The 21,573-nt window shown below is 41.7% G+C and overlaps 1 protein-coding gene across 2 annotated transcripts in view; it reads right to left on the reverse strand.

Annotated features, from left to right (window-relative positions):
* Window positions 1-21,573, reverse strand: part of LOC137545771 (electroneutral sodium bicarbonate exchanger 1) — a 252,382-nt gene continuing 230,809 nt past the window's right edge. For both annotated transcript variants that reach the window (XM_068267368.1, XM_068267369.1), the window contains 3 exons: window positions 20,696-20,796; window positions 17,588-17,689; window positions 1-12,589 (listed from right to left, as the gene is read on the reverse strand). In XM_068267368.1, coding sequence (XP_068123469.1) covers window positions 12,577-12,589; window positions 17,588-17,689; window positions 20,696-20,796 — 216 coding nt within the window. In that variant the 3' untranslated portion in view covers window positions 1-12,576. The remainder of the gene's footprint in view (window positions 12,590-17,587; window positions 17,690-20,695; window positions 20,797-21,573) is intronic.

Genomic DNA, 21,573 nt, shown 5'->3' on the forward strand with positions numbered 1-21,573 from the left:
TATTTGCAAGTTTCTCAGTTTATTAAACTTTGTCAATAAATTTATAATATGTACCCCCAACTAAAGTACACAGTGTATGCAAGTAGCACGCGAGAGACAAACCCATATTGCAGCCATTTAAATAGCACTGTAACAGCTTATTTCAAGCCTCTTTGTATACAAAGGTTCCCAAAACCTGTTAGTTTTCCCTTAAATTTGTACTTGTGAGTGAGACCCAGAATAGTGGATGGATAGTGTTAATAGTGAAGGGCTCCACCTCTGACATAGCAGACCTAAGTTCAAATTGTGGCTCTTCCTGTTCAGTAAGCTATAACCTACTCAGTAAGGAGTTCTTGGGGAAGACACCCTGCTACTGCCTACTGGGGGCGCTCTAGTGGCTGCCTCGCAATTGCTTGAAGTTTGATAGGAGAAAAGTACTATACAAAAATTGGAAGTATTATATAGTCCAACTATTAAAGAAGAGCAATTGGATTTTATTTACTTGTTGGACTGGTTTATGTTAAAGAAGCGGATTTGATAATAAATTGTTTAATTATAGGTTTTGAATGTGGTATTTCTATTCATGCAGAGATTTATTTTATTTCTATAAAAGGTGTAAAGACAAAATAATACTATGATTGCCTGCCTTGATAAATCACCCTCAGTCTTTTCATCAAAGAGAAAACTGGGGCAAAAGTGAAGCAGTTGTCCTAAGCAACCAATCAGTATATTTGTTTCACTTAACAGCCAAGACCTGACTACGAGTTTTGGGCAGCTGCCTGACTTTTGCTCCAGTTTTCATTGCCTGTCTTCATAAAACACATATAAAGTGCATACAGAAAAGGTCAGTCCTGCTCTACAAGGTTTGTGTCTGAGGACTGCAGGAAGGATTAGAGAGCAGGCATGGACACCTAACAAATCCCACTATCATTAGAAAAGAAAATAATTTGGTTACACAATTGCCAGAAGCTCATGAAAATCGCCCAATCTAGGTCGTGTCATTTCTGGGGATCTTGACTGGTCATCTGTAGTAGCTGGTGTCCCCTAAAGTATAGAATTAAAGCTTTAGCCAATCAAAACAAAAAGCTCTAGCTAAATATATGGTAGAAATCCATATATGTAAACTGCTTTACAGGTCGAATGAACTGTGATTCTCTTCAACTGTTTGTGATTGCCACACCACTAATGAGCTATAGAGAATGTAGTTTCCTCCAACACAACCATTGTCCTATGAATGACCTAGAAAGGTCTTGCCATGCTCTGCCCCTCCTGCAATACCCCCTCTTATTTTAACACTATACCCTTTATAGCACTGGAACTGAAGTCGTCTTGATAGGCAACATAATAGATAATATGGGTGGAGTCAGTGGCGTAGCTAAGGAGCAGTGGGCCCCGATGCAAGTTTTACAATGGGGCCCCCCAAGCACTCTACACGTAACAATTGATACAGCGCACCAAAACCTGCCAAGGGCAACTACAGTGTCAGAGGTGCAAGAAAAGGATGGGAAACAGTTTGTTACTGATTACCACTATTCAAAGTATCTATTGAAGTTATCAATATGAGCACAGGACCAATAGAGAGCTAATACTGTAGTTGAGGGAGGCCCCTTCGGGGCCCCTCTGGCCCAAGGGCCCCGATGCGGTCGCTACCTCTGCAACCCCTATTGCTACGCCCCTGGGTGGAGTTCATCAAATTCTTTCTGTTTTGTCTTTGCTGCAGCCTCCTCCCACGAGTATGGCTGTGGTGGGGGTGGCATCAGACAGTAAGCTACATTTACAACAGGAAGTGACATCAGTGCCCCACCTAAAGTGCTATAGAATAGATCAGAGTTATACAGCCTGCAGGCCTAAACCCCTGAAAGCTGGCAATTAAACAGCACCATGTAATAAATATAAAGCCAGACTAGGTCTCAGGAATTTGTTTTTCCATGGTCAGTGCTTTTCCACATCATGGAAGGGGAATATGGAGGCAGACAGCTAATCATACACTGCGTAACTAGACCAAAGTGTGCTTTTTAGACCTGTTTAGAGTTCTCTTTAAAAACAAACACAAGCACTTATAAAAGTTCCAAAGCATCCGTAAGCGGTCACCTACTCACCAGGCATCCATGTTTTAGAGCTGCACCAATGGGGGTGTCACTTTCAGGTGAATTGAGGCTTTGTATTGGTTTAGCTCTCAACATGTCTGCCTCTGTTCCACACAGCTCTTTTAGTATTTCTTGTAGTTCAACAACCATGTATAAAACAGAATATATACCTGCTTTAAAGCCCGAGAAATATATACATATTGATTACCAAAGCGGGGTTCCTATAAGCAGTTTGTGCAAAGTGTATGCCTGGCTGAAATAAGAGCTTTGATTGTCACTACAGAAATATGTACAGTCTGTTATAAGTCACACCACGCGTGTCTCGAATGCTTTGCTGTGAGACATTTTAACTACAATATCATTATCAAAGCTACCAAATGCTTCATTAAGGATTTGTCTCTTCGCACTACGCCAACAGATGTTACATGACATACAGCTTTTTTTAATTTTTTTTCTTTTACTCAAGGTAAACAACAGATACCGTATACCTAAGACTGACAAAATTTAGACAGTGAAACACGCAATCACAATCACTTTCTAATTCTGACTGAAATATAGAAGAGCAACCAGGATACGAGAGGAGTCAAAGGGCACAGACACAATTCACAGGTAAAAATCTGAGTGTTGGATCTTCGGAGCTTGAAGTTCCAAGAATCTGCAGTCCCAGAACTGCAGTAGAAGTAAAGGTTACTTTGCTATGCTCTCAGACGCTGGAGAACTCTGGAGCGGTCATCTAAAATAACATTTAGAAACTACCAATCAATTGACTAAATTCCAGTCAACCACAATATATGCGCTCACTACAATAAAGACAGATGCGAGGTCCCCTTTTACCTCCCTAATGTAGCCTGGTTGCTCCACCACTAGAGGACACAGTGCTCAGAGAAGGACAGATAGCACGGTGCCTCATAACAGAACTTAATGGGTCAAATGATAAGAAAACAGAAACATTGGTCTGATATCACCCACAACAAGAATTTTTTTCTACATTCTTTAAAACAAAATAAATATATTTCATTATTTCTAAAACAAAATAATCTCTATTTCTACGTATAGTGGCTAAGGAAGAAACTTTCTTTGTGCCAGCACCTTGTTTGTATTCCTTCCTTAGTAAGGAACCACCTATCTACCTATTCATGTGAAGAGGTAATCTGGTGGTGTTTTAGGGGGAACAAAGACCTGCCTTGACAGTAAGTTAAAGATCTGAAAGGTGGCTTTGGTAGGCTTCCAAAACAGTTGTGTCTATCCTGTATCTCCATTCTCAGAGATATCAGCTCAAGCAAGAGACGTGTGGAGGAGCATGTGGAGGCATTGTGGTCAGGATTCTGACTTAGCTGGTGTAGGGCACAGTGTACCCCTCAAAAAGGAGGGGAAAGGAGTACAGTGGTGTAGGTTTTATGAAATAACTTCATTAATTTCAAACACAGAAACTCAACAATACTACCTATAAAGCATACAGTGTGCCCTAAGCATCATCTCTATTCAGTGTCATATTTTCCACTTTCCTACCTTAGATGGTAAAAGAAAAAAAATAACCAGCAATTTGCAAATGGTTTAAGACTGAAATTTTAGTTTGTGCTTGATAAAGAAATGATAAATGACTGGCCAAAAGAATGTCATATGAATATGGAATCCAGAATAACAGCACAGGTAAGTGAATACTTGTGTAATCAGAAAATGTTCAGCAAGAGAATGGAATGTTGAATTTGAGACACAAAAATGTAATTTACTCAGTGGTCTACATCCTCCTGCCATCTACTTATCCAAACTGGAGTCAACATATACCTCGCAAAAAGTTCCTTGTGTCCATAGTTACACTCATAATGGAATAAATGTTTTAGTGTCAGTCTCAGTAGAATCTGATCCAAAAAGTAATGTCCAGATGTCCTAAAAATGTAAGTTGTCAACTGATGCCTTTTGTGTACCTTCTACTTGGGGCCCTTTCACACCAAGTCCCTTTGTGTTGAGATGCAACAGACAATATTGTCAGATAGCAATGTAATGCAATGATATTCATATAGGGCTTTTACATCTAGTGCGGTGTGGTGGGTTCCAATGCAGTAATGCACATCGTCCAGTGTGTTAACAGGGCAATGAGTGCATTTTCCATGGGAGTAAGACATACTTTGATTGTACTGTATGCCTACACTGTATGATGTGACTTTTTGGCTCCATTTCGGATTTATGCTTAAGGTACACATGAAAACTTATTGGCCTCTTTAAATGTGTCGACTTTGGATATTGTTCTTAGCCTTCTGGGATATGCTCTTTCAGTATCATCTTCTAGAATAGTGTACAAACTATACAACTCTTCTACTGGAGGGCCAGAACCATTCAAAGTGGCAGCTGAACGGATGCTGTGGTGGCATGGTAAGCAAAATGTGCCAGAAAACTTAGGCGATTCGGCAACCCTAGCTTAGGTTTATTAATACTCTGCTGCTATCAGGAAGCAAAAAATTGCTATAACTGCTATTGTCTTATCAGATGATAGCAAGAATCGTTCAAAAGTTAATGAAATGGCACATGCCATTTTTGTCACATATACTGTACGCACTTGCAGTAAAAGCCATTTACTTGGCACCTGGATAGGTAGGCTATGTAACTATTGTATGTACTTTTCTAAGATCAGACTGGTGCATCTTTAAACAAGTATGGATAGATTGCCTGAGTGCAGTTTTTGTTTTCCTGTCAGAACAGGTTATATCTTTTTGACCATCTACCAGCTTCTATAGGTATATATAGAAACAGTAGCTTGGTTAAAAGGGACAATCACCCTGTCAAAGCTGTGTCAGGGTTAGGAGGCTGTGTCAGGGCTAGGAAGCCGTACTAGGGTTAGGAAACTGTGTCAAGGTTAAGGGAGCTGTACAGATTTTGGAAGCTGCATCAGGGTTAGGAAGCTGTGTCAGATTTGGGAAGCTGCAACAGAGTTAGGAAGCTGTGTCAAGGTTAGGAAGCTGCATCAAGGGTATGAAGCTGTGTCAGAATTGGGAAGATGCAACAGAGTTAGGGAGCTGTGTCAGGGTTAGGATGTTATGTCAGAGTTGGGAAGTCCTGGTCTGGCAACTCAATCCAAGAGAGATTTTTTTTTTTCACGTGATATTCTACTAAACAGGGTATCGTAAATATATTTCCATTCTGAGCATGTGTTTCTGCAAAAGATGACCAGAATTCTTCTCTCTCTGTTGGCATCATTCCATTTCAGTAACAGCTGACATCCATTCTAAGGCAGCTTTTTCAATAGAGCAAATGGAGAGGAAAAGAGTGAAGTTCATCAGGAAAATACATCAGGAGTAATCACATGTATATCAGTGGAATGCAGACGGTCATTCTTGAAATAGAGATGATATGATAAAAAGGAAAATGGAAATGTGCTTTATAATACTTGGCACTGAGATGGATGATTAAATGTATATACTTTCTTATGGAGCATTGGTGTTAAAGGTGCCGAGATACAATTCTAACTGGCATAGTAGCCAACGACCTAGGTGGAAAATATTAGGACAAGAAAATAAAATATCTGTGTTGATCACTGCAAGCAATCAGAAGCTGGGTGTTATAAAAGTAGAGTGATAGCCTCATAGCTAGAATCCAGCAGCTGCTGTTAGTTTTTGTATCAATGTTTATCATTGCCAGGGTATAAAAACTTCCGAGTGAAGGGGAAACTACTAGGACCAGCACACGTGGCATGTGGGGACCTAGAGCTCCTACACAACCAGATCTCCTTTTGTAGGCATGGAATAAGGACAAACGGTACCACATTCAGTCACATCACTAACTTGCTTCACACAGGAGGAATGAGGAGTTTATGACATGTAGACACGTTATTACCAATGTGCTGGTATAGCAATCTCATGGTACAGTTAACACAAGAACATCAGCTAAAAGTTTAACACAAGGATTGTCAGAAATCAACGTTAACTTCAAAAATACACAGTGTACATATTTACAGAGAGTAAAAACGTAAATAAAAAAGGAAATTAAAATGCATTTTTATAAAACCTAAGTGCTAAGTATAGAGGATGAAACCTGCCGCCTAACTGCCTGAGGCAACCAAGAAGTACATGCTAGAAATAAAGGATACCATTTCGAAAACCGGTATTTATTTGATTCAGCACTTTCTGCTAAAATTTATTTGAAAAAAATAATAATATTGCTGACATTTTAGTTGCACAAGAAGTGGTCTTTGAGCTTGAAAACATATGGAAGAGATGGGCGTACTTCATTGCAGGTGCAAAGAGCAATGCGGTCAATTTCTTATTGGTTGAATTAGCCTTGCTAGTGAAAGTTGGTATTTTACGGGTGGATTGTGGCTGCATATTACTGCTGTTTGCACTATATTTAGAATTAAGTCAATATAGAATGTGTAAACTGTTTTAATCTTGTAAGTACAGTCTTGCGTTTGCTAGAGCCGTTTCAGTGTTTGGAGTATATAGTACTCCCCAGGTCAGTATAAGACTGGATTTGCCTTTTTAAGCAGTGAGATTCAAGGTGATCATCCTCCAGTCTGTGCTGGGAGATTACTGTATGCCAACATGCAGGGTCGCCTTATGGCATAAACTTTTTACATTATAAAAGTAGCAGTTAAATCTTTTCACCACTGCTTTACATTTATGGGTTCTTTTAATGTGGAAGCAACCCTCACTAGTCACTTGGCTGGAATGTTGGCCTGCAGGCTGTAACTCTTTCTAAATCACTACAAGCAGCAAGCATGCCTATAAGGTGTGTATCAAAGCAACTCTTTTACATAACTGATCCAGGCAAGGAATTTAAACGGAACCTGACGTGAGGGATACCTACCAAAGTAGAGGGAAGGCTTGGGATATCATAGAGCCTTCCTGATCCTCTGTCTGTCCCGTTTTTTTTCCTGCGCCATCCCCAGTTGAAGTTAATTGACCTACTAGGTAGAATAGCTCTTTGGTACTCCCCAGTTAGCCTTCAGGAGCTACTCCAGTTCCCAAGTAGTTTGAAGAGAAGCACATCTGTACTGCGCACTCGTGAGTCTGAGCTTTCGCATGCAGAGCACAGATGTGTTCATCTCCAGAGCTACTCAAGGGCGAGTAGTTCTGAAGGCTACCAGAGTACTAAAGACCTAGGAGTTTGTGTAACTTCAACTGGGACACCACAAGAATGACGAGCAGCTTGGAGAAAAAGGCTTTATGATATTCTGAGCCCTCCCTCTACTTAGGTATGAATCAAACCTGAAGTCAGTTTTCTCGCTTCAGGTTTGCCTTACAAAGTGTGATAGCCACACAATCAAAATTACAGCCCGACAGCAGCATTCTGACCATGCTGTCAGCACTCAGTTCTCATCAATGGCTCGGGACAGCTCTACTGTGAATACCACTCACGCCAGTGCATTTTGGCATCTGTACATTTTTAAAGTGTTAATGTACTTATAACTAAGTGTGCCTAACCTAAAATGAAGCCCTGATCAATAATGCAATACACTGGCATTATTTCTTTTATTCCATTGTTATGCAGACATGACAAGACCGGTCCGGGCTGTAAAAACCGCAACACCATGTTTATACTAATAGCAAACAAGCTACAGTGTGTGTTGGCCTCTGCCCGAGTAATCTGGCTAAAACCTTCCCTACCGCGTCTACAGACTTAAAGGGAACCTAAACTGAGACATATATGGAGGCTGCCATATTTGTTTTCTTTTAATCTATACCAGTTGCCTGGCAGCTGATCCCTGCTGATCTATTTGGCTACAGTAGTGTTCGAATAACACCAGAAACAAGCATGCAACTAATCTTGCCAGATTTGACAAACATGTCAGAAACATCTGATCTGCTGCATGCTTGTTCAGGGTCTGTGGCTAAACGTATTAGAACCAGAGGATCAGCAGGATAGTCAGGCAACTGGTATTGCTTAAAAGCAAATATATATATCAGCCTCCATATAACTCTCACTTCAGGTGTCCTTGAAACCGTCTCTCTGTTCTCATTATTAACTCATCAGCTTAGTGCTGAAAACATCCAGTGGCATAGCTAAATAATCTATGGGTGCCAGCGCAAATGTTACACTAGGTCTCCTAAAACACTCTATACATATCAATCGATATGAAGCACCAACACCTGCCAAGGATAGTGCCAGAGAGGTGGAAGCAGGTGACAGGGTCAGTTTGCTAATGATTACCACTAATCAAAGCACCTACAGAGGTGATCATTACAAACATAGCACCAAGGAAGAGCTAATACAGCAGTAGAAGGTGGGCCCCTCTGTTGCAGGGGTCCTGGTGCAGTTACAATCTCTGCATCCCCCATTGCTACGCCACTGATAGCATTTGAAAACACCGAGAACAGAGAACAAACTGCTGCAGACTCATTTTTGCAGTGAAAACGCCGGAGATATGCTTGTATTCTAGAATCGGCAATACAGGCAGACCGCATTATTGATCAAAGCATAGATTATGATCTATGCATTTACATCTAAAATAAAGTTGTTTTAAGCACACTTAATTAGTAGTATACTAATGCTTTAAAAAATCATCCTTGTTAAGAAGAAAATATAAGTTAAAAGTAATTTATAGTCCAGAAGGAATGTAGTCCTAGATGGTGACTTCGAGGCTAGAGATGGTTAGTGTTGGTATTCGAATTCGGGAGACTGAATTTGAAAACCTGAAATCTCCTGCACACCACACTGCAGCCCCTGAAGAAGTGGACAGGGTCATGCGGAGTTCACTTACTTGTGGTTCATGCTTGGAAGGAGGAAGCATTGGAGTCACTTGAAGCCAGGGGCATAACTACAAGGGACCAGCAGGGGAAAACAGGGCTTTAAGGGGACCCCAACTACTACTTCACTCCCTTTAATATAAGGGTCCATGCTTCCGATCAGCTGTTTTTGTTCCTACATTTGTGGGTGGAAGGATAACAATATCCACACTTGATTTATGACCCTTGCAAGATGGGCCCTCAGGCTGTGAAGGTCACCAGACACAGGCAAGGAAAAAGGTGTGAACATTGGGGGGAGCCATCAAAGTTTTGTTGGGGGCTCCCATGATTTGTAGTCACACCCCTGAGCAGAAGAATTTAAGTTTCGGAGTTCAATTTCCAAAATTCAAACTCCAACACCAGAGATGATCATTACTCAAAATGATTAGTGTCTCGTTGACCATCTCTACTCTAGGCGATGGTGGTACACAAGGTTCTCATCCTGCCTCTAGTCTGTCCTGTATGTATGGATCTCCAGCAGGAAAGACATGGTGAGACCTGTATCCTTTCCTGTGCAGTAATGAAAGAGATCCACTGTGACAATGACAATGGCTTTCATACAAAGTAAAGAGATCATACCCTGTATTGCATTTATCAGGGTGCAATGCCACTCTCCAAAATGTGGCAACTATTTGATGACAGTAAGTGGAGTCATGTGATTCAAGGGATCTTAAGCAGACATTGTGCCTAGCGGATTGTAGCGATTCTAAGGAAAGGCATATTTGGCTCCAAGTAGACATAACATATATAACCCGAGATCCCATGTTTCTTACTTCTTCTTCTATGTTCTGCTAGCCACTAGTTCGGCCTGGCTGCTCAGGGTCAACTATGATTGCCTAAGCTTGATAAAAATAATTCCAAGTATGTCTAAACCCTTATTGCATACAGAAAAAAATACAGTGATAAAGCAATGGTATCATACTATATAATACAAAAAAACATATATATTTCACGGAAATCGAACCCACAAACTGTTGTGTAAGTACTAAACACCTGCCACGTTAGCCTAAGATTTAACTTCAAGTTCACCCACAAAGATAACAATACAGTGGATCTTCAATTTACAAGGTCTATTACCACACAGCAATCACTTAAGCGTGTGCCATAGACAACGACAATCACCCGTGACAAATAATTTATATTATATATAGTTTCAGTCTAGACTTTCTTCTTTTGATGCTGGTTATCTGTAGATTTACAGCAAACCCATGTCATGTGGCAAATTTAAGTGTCAACAATAACATATAAATAAAACCAAAACGATCTCCAAAAGGCGGCATACAGGATAATGTGCGCAAACCTCCCAATGGTGTCTGCGCTCTTATTGCCATGTAAATCAAAATACAGTAAAAAGTTTAAATAAAAGTTACTTCTTCAGTGTACAGAATTTCCAATCTATTGCTTTCCAATCAGAAGCAATAACCAAAAATACCATAAAACAAGACTTCCGAAAATAAAAGGTGGCATTTTCCACAGTCTCGCGTACAAACACAAATTAAAGCATCCAATAAAATTTGGATGTGGTCTGTAATTTCCAACAGAATTATAACTGAATTGGGATCATCTGCTTTTTGCTAAGTGGCCAGTGTTCACTTTGTATTACTGCACACAATAACACAATTTTTATTGAATTCCCTACCTGTGTCAAATGTATTTCCCTGGGTCAAGGCAAGGTCTACATGCCATGCAACGGTCAGCTTCACATAGGACTGAAAATGTAGTCTTGGTGGAATGCCAGAGTACATATTTGCCTGGAATGAGCAGATTACCCCACCCATGGCAAGCAGGACTGGCTTTCTGATGAATCCTCCATCAGAAAGCTATGGAGGGGCAGGAAGCTCAAAGCTCAACTCCTGCCAAAAGGTCCTGTAAGGTTTCCCACTAGGCACCTCAAGCACACTAACTACAAGTACAGTATCATTTAAAGTAATTTCGTTGTGTTACACAATGACAATACAGTTAATTGAATTGAATCGAGTATCATTTAAAGAAAATGGGGATAAAGATTGTGATTTTTCTTTTCATGTTCTATTAACAAAAATCACCTTGCAACCAATTACTGAATTTTCAGTTCTATGTGATTTGAACCGATTATTACAATATAAAGTACCCATATCAAGAGAGAAGTAAGGAAATGGCTATTGCTAACCTGCTTTAATGGCATGCTAGCTTTCCATCTGTGGTTCTGATCATCGATTCAGAACTCTTTCTAACTCACTTACCTGGAACAAGTGTGCAAATCAAGGCTTCTGGCACTTCATCTGCAAACTTACTTCAGCTGAGTGACTCAGTCCACTGGGATCTTGGCACATATGGTACCATTCACTTGGGTCTTGGCATTCGGCTATGCATTGCCCAAGTCAATCAGGTGTTAATTTAAGTGCCAGAAATGTTCAGCTTATGGGGAATAAATTTGGGGTTGGCATCTGGCCAAAGCAGTGCTGATGGTAAATGAATTTGGCACCCGTATGAAGCTGACAAAGGGTGAGTATTGGTTGGTGTTAGACTGTTAGGAGATAGGGTTAGGGGAAAATACTTTTAGTGATCAGGGTGAGGAGGTTAAAGCTAGGCATGGGGCAGGGATTAAAGGTCTGTTAAGGGGGGGGGGGGGATAGGTTAGGTTTTTGCATTGGAAATGGGGATTTCAATACAGTGATCTGCTTCGGGTAGCTGAACAACAACAAGGCGTAAAAAAGAGTTAAGCAGGTGAAAATAGTGTTGAATACCTGAAGCATGGCACCAGCACAAACATGAATGGCACTGAAAGCAAATGTTTGCTTCTACAGCCACAGGCCAACTATTACAAGCATTGTCGGGAAGAGATCAAGGAGCTAGAGTGGTTCAGGTGACCCAGTGATAAGGTTTATAGGGAAATTATGCTAACGTGATTGGGTGGACAGAACCCTCTCAAACTTCCAGGTTTCAGATTGGTTGTAGTAAAAATACACCCACATTATTCAACCAATTAGAATGCTTCAAGTTGGAGATGTTGCTGTGATTGGAAAACTATTCCCTATGGACTTCCTTGCTGGGTCACCTCAACCATAGTAGCTCAGAGGTCAGTTATGGCTGCTCCTAAGTTCTCTCATGACAGAGGTACTTAAGGCATGTACTACCAGTAACCATGTGCCGTAGTTCTTCCACGGCATGGAGATGTGTGTGTATAAACTGAGACCTGGCCACTGCTAGCAGTGAAGCTATTGCCAAAGTACATCTACACTCCCCCTCACTGCGCGGGAAGCCAAATTACACTTACCTACCACACTAATCTCTTACTTTCCCACAGATCCTCATCCAGTAGATACAAAGATCTTGGTCTATAAATTGCTCTATAGATTTACAAATATATACGGGTATATGTCTGAAGTAGGAGCAAGTACTAACACTATTCTTCATCCCGCTGTAGTTGGTGAATACTAGAATACATCAGCATGAAACATCCTGCCAGTATACCCCACCATGGGGGGTAAAGGGATCTCCATTGATTCTCAGAATCCTTGTTGGAATGACTTCGATGAACCCGTCCGAAGCTGCAGTTCAGAATTGCTGTGTTGGACACTTTCTTTGTCGCAAGTGCACTGATGGCACACGGATAATAACAGCTTGTTAAAGCACACACTGGAAATTAAAAAATATATATTTTATACAAGAGAACATTTCTGATGGCTTTAACATGGATCCTTCATCTGGAGAAAATGTGGGGACATCCCATGAAATCTGTATGCCACATTTTGGGTCTTGGCCCTTCCCTGAGTCATCTTCCATCACGCTGTGTCCTTCACGTGCCAAGACACCTATTTAAAGAAACTGTGAAAACATATCCGATCGTGAGACAGGAAGTAAGAAGCAGCAAACGTTATAAGAAAGAAAGTAGTGATAAGAGAAAAGAGTTGTCTACCCTGCCTATAATTAGGCTTTGCACACCTATGCTGATAGGCATTCAGATGCAGCCTGCTTTGTGAAGCGCCGACACATCTCCCTGCTGTCCAAAAAAATGTAAGTTCACCTTACGGCTAGCTGCTCCCATTTGGTATTTATGTTTGCATTCCATTTCTGTTAGAGGTTAGAGCTTTAGTGCATATTGTAGCCTCAGTTTTGAATGCAGGGCGTGAATGTTGCCTCTAGGGGGCTCTGCACACCTCTGTTGGTAGTCATTCAGATGCGGCATGGTCTTAAAGGGGAATTTCAGCCTAAACAAACATACTATCATCAAGTTACATTAGTTATGTTAATTAGAATAGATAGGTAATATAATCTCTTACCCACGCTGTTTTAAAAGAACAGGCAAATGTTTGTGATTCATGGGGGCTGCCATCTTTGTCATGGGGGCAGCCATCTTTTTGGTTGAAAGGAGGTGACAAGGAGCAGGAGACACAGTTCCAACTGTCCTGTGTCCTGATTACCCCTCCCAGCTGCACACGCTAGGCTTCAAATGTCAAATTCAAAATGTAAAAAAAAAAATTTGCACCAAAACAGCAGAAGGAGAACAACAAAATCAGAAATCCCATCATGCTTTGCACAGCATCAGGGGAAAAAAGCCCGGGCAGTTTTCTTCTGTGCAGCTAAAAATGAGGCTTGTATAAAAGAAACAAAGTTCTGATGCTGTGAAACTGTTACAGAAATACCAGGCCTTTTCAGTGCTGCTGAGTCGATTTTTAGTCCGGACGTTCACTTTAAGCCCCCATCTACACCATGCAATTTTTTGTCCGATTCGAGTCATTTCTTCAATTAAATCCAACATGTCCGATCAGGATTCGATTTGATTCAATTTGCCATGGTTTTGCAATGGCAAATTGAATCAAATCGAATCCCGATCAGACATGTCGGGTGGAATCGACTCGAATCAATGCATCGAACAAAAATTGAATGGTGTAGATGGGGCTTTAGGATGTGCTGCCCTTTCTCCCCTGTTGTCTATATAGGAAGGTGGGAAAGATTTGCATATTAGGCTGGTGTGCAGAAGAGACAGATCCAGGGGGCGTAGCAATAGCCATAGCAACCATAGCAGCTGCTATGGGGCCCTGGAGCAGAGGGGGGCCTGGTGATACTTGATGTATTCACTTTAACTTTCTGGTCTTCCTCCACCCTCTCAGTACAAATGGACTATATGCAGTATGAGAATTTAAATTGTTAATTAACTCCTATCCATAGTTAAGGTGCAGGTGGCATAGCAAAGGAGTGCCTACATCTGAGGGCCCCATGAAAGTTTTGCTATGGAGCCCCATAATTTCTAGCTACACCACTGGACAGATTCACAATATAAAACTTTACTCTCAGAAAACCAAAATTGTTTCCCATAGAACTAATGCTAGGCACACGCCATACACTTTTCTGTTAGATTTACCTGCCAGATAGATTTTTTTCTTAAAAAAGAACAAAAAAAAGAGACCTCACAGGATCCAAAAATACAAAACCTTTATTGTGGACCAAAGTCACAGCAGTCGACATAAATTGAAAATATTAAAAACACTGAGAACCTCCGGAGTCCCTCATCCACCCCTCACACATACCACCGTACACATCAGTCACACTGCTTCACAAATCAGTGCTGTAGCAAATGAAGAGAAAGATCCGCACCACCTTCAGAAAAGCTTAGTCTATTTTATTGGAAAAAGACATACACAAGTTTAAAAAGAACTTTAACTGCCTTAAAGTTCTTTTTCAACTTGTGTATGTCTTTTTCCAATAAAATAGACTAAGCTTTTCTGAAGGTGGTGCGGATCTTTCTCTTCATTTGCTACAGTTTGAGTCCCGTGGTGTCCGGGACTATTGGATCTGCACACCTGACCATCTGAGATTGATGGAAGCCAAGTAAGTGCGACTCCACACTCAAAATCACAAATCAGTGCTGCACATAATGGTAGCTACCATATTAGCCATGTAGAACACTTGCACTGTCCCTTTAAGGTAGAGAGTTACACCTTTACTCAGGTTGTATTATTCCTTCCAGGGTTGGAAGGAAAATAGAGAAAGGAAACTGATACAAAAGTCCACTACTTTGCATATACAACAGATCTCATGCAGTTCCAAATTGTTTGAAAAAACAGCCTCTGGAGATGCAATGATGAGTCTTCCACAAAAAGCTTAGTGGCACAAGTAAATCGTATAGGTGACAGTTCACAGGCAATGCATTTAGCGTGTTTGTAGCTTACTTGTAATTTCTATGGAGTCAGCTGATCATGGGCCACTTGCATCCGCTGAGACTCGCAGGTCCCTGACACTCTGCGGTCCGCGGTGATTCAATCTTGGGCTCCAACAAACACTGCTACTTCAATGCACACCACTTACATGGATAAACAGCGTGGCTGGGTGTCGGTAGTGTGCGCGATCTACCCGCCTAAAGGGCTATTGGCTTAGGCGTGACGTCACTCTGAGGAAGCCAATTGGCGAAACATGTAAGTGGGAGGAGCTCCATGAGGCCAGCTTCGCCCACTACCAGTAACACAGGAGCGCTCGATCCCCGCCGACACGCTGAAGCCAATAGCCTTAGGCGGGTAGATCGCGCTCACTACCGACACCCAGCCACGCTGTTTATCCATGTAAGTGGTGTGCATTGAAGTAGCAGTGTTTGTTGGAGCCCAAGATTGAATCACCGCAGACCGCAGAGTGTCGGGAACCTGCGAGTCTCAGCGGATGCAAGTGGCCCATGATCAGCTGACTCCACAGAAATTACAAGTAAGCTACAAACGCGCTATATGCATTGCCTGTGAACTGTCACCTATACGATTTACTTGTGCCACTAAGCTTTTTGTGGAAGACTCATCATTGCATCTCCAGAGGCTGTTTTTTCAAACAATTTGGAACTGCATGAGATCTGTTAAGTAGATGCAAAGCAGTGGACTTTTCAATCAGTTTCCTTTCAACCCTGGACGGAATAATACAACCTGAGTAAAGGTGTAACTCTCTACCTTAAAGGGACAGTGCAAGTGTTCTACATGGCTAATATGGTAGCTACCATTATGTGCAGCACTAATTTGTGAAGCAGCGTGACTGATGCGTATGGTGGTATGCGTGAGGGGTGGATGAGGGACTTCGGAGGTTCTCAGTGTTTTTAATATTTTAAATTTATGTCGACTGCTGTGACTCTGGTCCACAATAAAGGTTTTGTATTTTTGGATCCTGTGAGGTCTCTGTTTAAGCTATACTTCATGTTTTTTAAGCTTTGTGATCAAGTTTGTTAGGGCACCTGTAGGCGGCCAATGAAGAGTGGTGTGCTCTTACATTAATTTTTCAGCCTGGTTCCTAGAATTTAGGACAGCCTTTCTTTTTGTGTATTCAGATAGATTTTTTCTAACATGTTGTATGGTGTGTACCTAGCATACGATTCTGCATAAACATTTCTCTATTGCCGGTAAGCTACAGCATAAAAGTGAACTCATCACAGTCCGCAACTGAACTGCAGGACTTCTACCTCTAGTTTTAATAAGTCGATGGAAAATAAAGTGGCAACTAATGGTCCAATTTCCTGAACAATCGAACAGCTGAAATCAGCAATTGGGAATACCAATGGGAAGTGAAAACTTGCCCATAGGATCCTATCTATGGAAAACACCGGATCAAATCCTGTGATCAGACCAGATCTGGCAAGTGTTTATCTCCCGTTTGTGCTTCCGATTGATCATTCAGGAAACTGAACTATTAGTGGCAACCTTTAGCCTTTCATGCTTGCCATTGCTAACCTGTCCTGAAGACACCCACTTTCTTGCTGGCAGGTAATCCTTTGGCAATAATGCTGCCTGAGTCACTGACCTAAAGTGACTGAATACCAAGTATGATAGATTTTTAAGTAAGCAGATAGACAAGTCTGGATATCCTGATCTGCATACATCTTACTGTACACTTGCTGATGCTGCTGAAGCAGAGAGAGTGTCAGGATGGTAGCAGGCCAGGTAAACGGCGTATCGCAAAGGGCTGAACAGTGGCAACCTCCAAATAACACTCATCACAGTCATCATTTAAAGGACAACTGAAGTTAGAGGAATACAGGGGCTGCCATATTTAATTTATTTTAAACAATAACACTTGCCTGGCAGCCTTGCTGATCCATTTGACTGCAGTAGTGTCTGCATTACACACCTGAAACAAGCATGCAGCTTATCTAATCAGAGAAATACCTGAGGCCGGCTTGACACTGTATATTGGTGGTGTGGTGCAGCAGCTGCACCGCCAGAAACAGGCCTTTGGGGAAATCCACGTTACTATGCGGTAATCCCTGTCTGGCATGTGGCCAAGCAGGAAGTGATGCTCACTTCCTGCCGGCTAAGAGATCACATGTGCGGAAGTGTATTGCAAAAAATACGCTTTTGCGGCATGCGCGACGTGTAAAACCTGTGGCGGGTTTTCACACTGACACCAGTCGCCATAGACTTACACAACTTTCGGTCCGCCGCACGTCGACACAGATACACGTGCTAACGTAGTTTTGGAAGCAAGTTAGGTGGAGCACTTCCGACACACTATACCGCACGTAATATGAACGCACCCACAGACTTTCATTGCTCTAGCGGTACAGTGGGGTAAATTGTCGCAATGCACCATGCCAGTGTGAAAGGTCCCTGATCTGCTGCATGCTTGTTCAGGGTTTATGGCTAAAAGTATTAGGGGCAGAGGATCAGCAGGACAGCCAGGCAACTGGTATTGCTTAAAAGGAAATACATATGGCAGCCTCCATATACCTCTCACTACAGTTTTCCTTTAAAGCCCAACTGATCCCAAAAACAAACAAGGAAAATCTGAATACCAAGTATGATAGATTTTTTATATAGCATTGAGACTATTGCTTTTAAATAAAATAAAGATTCTTACCTTCTTTCCTTTCCTTTTGAGCTTTCGCTGTTCATACTGAGTGCTTTCCATACAGTAGTCTTAGGCATCTCGTCAGAAATATTTATGTCTGATGGATCACATCTATAAAATATAAAAGCGCCTGCTGAGCACATTATATAACATACTGACACTCTGTATGTAGGGCTTATTTTAGTAGGTACTTCTAGCAATACATAGTGAAAGAACTGCTTACATAAAGAACTGCTATCACAAAAAAACCATCAAATATATGTATACACATATATAGGATATAAATCTGTCGCAGAGTGAGGGTGGTTTCACACTGCAGACTGGCGTCAGCGGTGTGGTGGCCGCGCAACCAAAGCCAGGCCCTCAGGGAATACCGCGTCAGTACACGGTATTCCCTGTAAGGCTTTCGGCCAAGCAGGATTTGACACAGGCTTGCAGTTTCTTCCTGTTTTGGGTATGCAGAAGTGCACGGAAGCATAGTGTAAAAATACGCTTCTGCACATGCGTGACGCAACGTGGTCGCAACGCCCCCAACATTTTTAAAATCCCTGCGTCGCTTTATATATTTTAATGACTTCCGGTCCGACGCAGGTACATGCGGTAACATGGTTTTGGAAGCACGTCAGATTAGGTAATATGAAGGCATCCATAGGCTTTCATTGCCTTGCGGTTGCAGTGCGGTAAATTGCTGTGACGCACCGCGCCAGTGTGAAAAGGCCCTAAAATGCATTATAAAATGTCCTTTTTACAGTCCTTCTCACGATGGATTCTCAAACTTTCCTTAATTCTTCTCTAAAACATTTCCTGCCTGGGAGGTATGGTCAAGAAGATGCAAATGATTCCAAGTTGATGCAAAATTTTGCAAATCTATATGCAAATGTATGCAGTTTAAAAATCGCATGCTTTGGAAAATAAAGGAAAACCTGAGAATCCTCCACAAGGACATAGACTAGTCCGAAACCTAAGTGTAAGCAGTGCAGAGGGGTCAGATTAATACTCCCCACTCTAAATGACTTGAAGCTTCACCCTGCAAGCAGCCAACACTGGGAGAGCTATAGGGTTCTGATAACATACAACCAGCTTAACCGGCTGCTGATTCTTCTTGTACTAGACTCTTCTTAAAGTTCCGTGCACCTGAAGTAACAGAAATATGGAGGCTGCCATATTTATTTTCTTTTTTACATATTACCAGTTGCTTGGCTGTCCTGCTGATCTCTTTGGCTGCTGTAGTCTCTGATTTACACACCTGAAACAAGCATGTGGCTAATCCAGTCAGACTTCAGTGAGAAAGATGTGATCTGCATGCTTGTTCAGGGTCGATGGCTAAAAGTATTAGAGGCAGTGAATCAGCAGGACAGCCAGGCAACTGGTATTGCTTAAAGGACCACTATCGCGAAAAAAATAGGTAGTTAAAATCTGACAGAACCGGCAGGTTTTTGGCCAGTCCATCTCCTCATGGGGGACACTCAGGGTTTTCTTTGTTTTTAAACAGCATTTCCTGAACAGCAGTTTAACAGCCAAAATAGTAAGATACCACCCTACTCACTTGCACACTATTTTGTCAGTTAGACTTTGCAACTGCTGTTCAGAAAATGCTGTTGAGAACAAAGAAAACCCTGAGAATCCCCCATGAGGAGATGGACTGACCCAAAACCTGGTTCTGTCAGATTTTAACTGCCTACTTTTTTTGCGATAGGGGTCCTTATAGGAAATAACTCAGCCTCCATATTCTTCTCAGCTCAGGTGTGCTTTACCTCCCTGGCGGTACACAGATGCAGTGGCTGCGTCCGGGAGGGATTTTTTTTTCTTTATAAAAAATGTTTTCTATTTGTTAGCTAGCTAGCTAACTATGTGCGGCAAGTCCCCCGTCACCTCTCTAACCCCCCCAATCTCCGCCGGCAATATTTACCCGTCCGCGATCCCGTGAGAGCCGCAGCTTCAGCAATGAGCTTCACTGTCGCTTTGGCGACAATCGGACATGACGTCATCGACTTCATGCGCAGTCCTGATCCTCCCCATGGCGAAGCCTGGAGCTGATTGGGAGGCTGCGCCATTGCGGGATCCCTGGGGGGTACGTATACCGGCGGCGATCGGTGGGGACCGGAGGGACTTGCCACGTATAGTTAGCTAGAGAAGTGCTAGCTTAACAATATAGGCCATGTGATCCCCTGCGGCGGCTAGCCTGACTGTGTCAAGCTTACCGCCAGGGAGGTTAAAAATGTAACAGTAGAGTTGGTAAATTGTGTGAAAAGCCAATGAAAATAATGCTCTATTCCTGCTAGAGCTTGCTTTAGTATAATTCTTAAAGGGGCACTACAGCGAAAAACTGTAAAGTTTTAAATATGTGCAAACATATACAAATAAGAAGTACATTTTTTTCCATAGTAAAATGAGCCATAAATTACTTTTCTAGTATAATGCTGTCACTTACAGTAGACAGAAGAAATCTGACAGAAGTGACAGGTTTTGGACTAGTCCATCTCTTCATAGGGGATTCTCAGCAAGGCTTTTATTCTTTAAAAAGACATTCCTGAAAAAGGACTTAAACAATGATGCTGGCCAGCTTCCCTGCTCCCTACACAGTTTTTTGGCAGCTGGACAGAGCAACTGCCATTCACTAAGTGCTTTTGAAAATAAATATATCCCTGAGAATCCCCTATAAAGAGATGGACTAGTCCAAAACATGTCACTTTCTGTCAGATTTCTACTACCTTCTGTAAGTGACAGCAACATAGGAGAAACGTAATTTATGGCTAATTTTACTTCTTATTTGTATAGGTTTGCACATATTTTAAATTTTACAGTTTTTCACTGTAGTGCCCCTTTAAGTATGTATATATCCCTGACATCTTCCACAGAACTTTAAAGAGTATAAAGTCTTCTCACATTTATACTTACCTCGTAGCACTATACCATTCTATGGGATTTACTATTAGATTAAATCTCATTTCAATAAAGATGAATGCCCAACCCATGCCATGCACAACTCTAATGAAATGTAAAGCCAAACACACAAACATGAATGGAATATAAAACACATGACTACCTAACAAAGCAATTCATTTGTAGTAATTGAAATTATGTAATTGATTGATACAGGTGGATCCAAGCACTTACCTGGAATTGTTGTTTCTCCCAGGGCTGCCTAGCAACGTCCTGGTCTCTAAAGGAAGCTGCACCCCCTTGTCCTCACTTGCCAGCAGCATCTTCTCTGTCTCCTGCAAATAAGATGTCAAAGCTTATATACAAGACGTGAAGCATCAGTCCGCTTTAGGCCCAGTTTACACTTAAAGAGAAACTCCGACCAAGAATTGAACTTTATCCCAATCAGTAGCTGATACCCACTTTTACATGAAAAATATAATGATTTTCACAAACAGACCATCAGGGGGCGCTGTATGACTGATTTTGTGCTGAAACCCCTCCCACAAGAGGCTCTGGTACCGTACGGTACTCTGGGCAAACTGCCACAATGTAACAATGACACACACAGGAAATGGCTGTTTATAGCTGTCTGTTAAAGCCAGAACAGCTACATAATCTGCCCACAGTAACAATGTCACCATGTAATACATGTCAGAATGTGAATCTGGGAGAGGAAAGATTTTACAATGAGCAAACTCTGACTAAATCATGTATACATAATTATTGTAAAAATTAAGCACCTTTTTATATTAAATTATTTTCACTGGAGTTCCTCTTTAAAGTGAACCTCCGGACTAAAAATCTACTCAGCAGCACTGAAAAGGCTTGGTGTTTCTTTAACAGTTTCATGGCATCAGAACTTTGTTTTTCTTACCAAAGCATCATTTTTAGCTGCATTTTTAGCTAAGCTCCACCCATCAGGGAAAACTGTCCGGGCTTTTTCCCCCTGATGCTGTACAAAGCATGATGGGATTTCCTATGTTGTTATTCACGTTGCCCAACAACTGGGAGGGGTGATCAGCACACAGGACAGTTGGAACTGTGTCTCATGCTCCCTGTCACCTCCTTTC

This window comes from Hyperolius riggenbachi, chromosome 2 (assembly GCF_040937935.1).
Source record: "Hyperolius riggenbachi isolate aHypRig1 chromosome 2, aHypRig1.pri, whole genome shotgun sequence".
In the NCBI taxonomy this organism is placed as follows: domain Eukaryota; kingdom Metazoa; phylum Chordata; class Amphibia; order Anura; family Hyperoliidae; genus Hyperolius; species Hyperolius riggenbachi.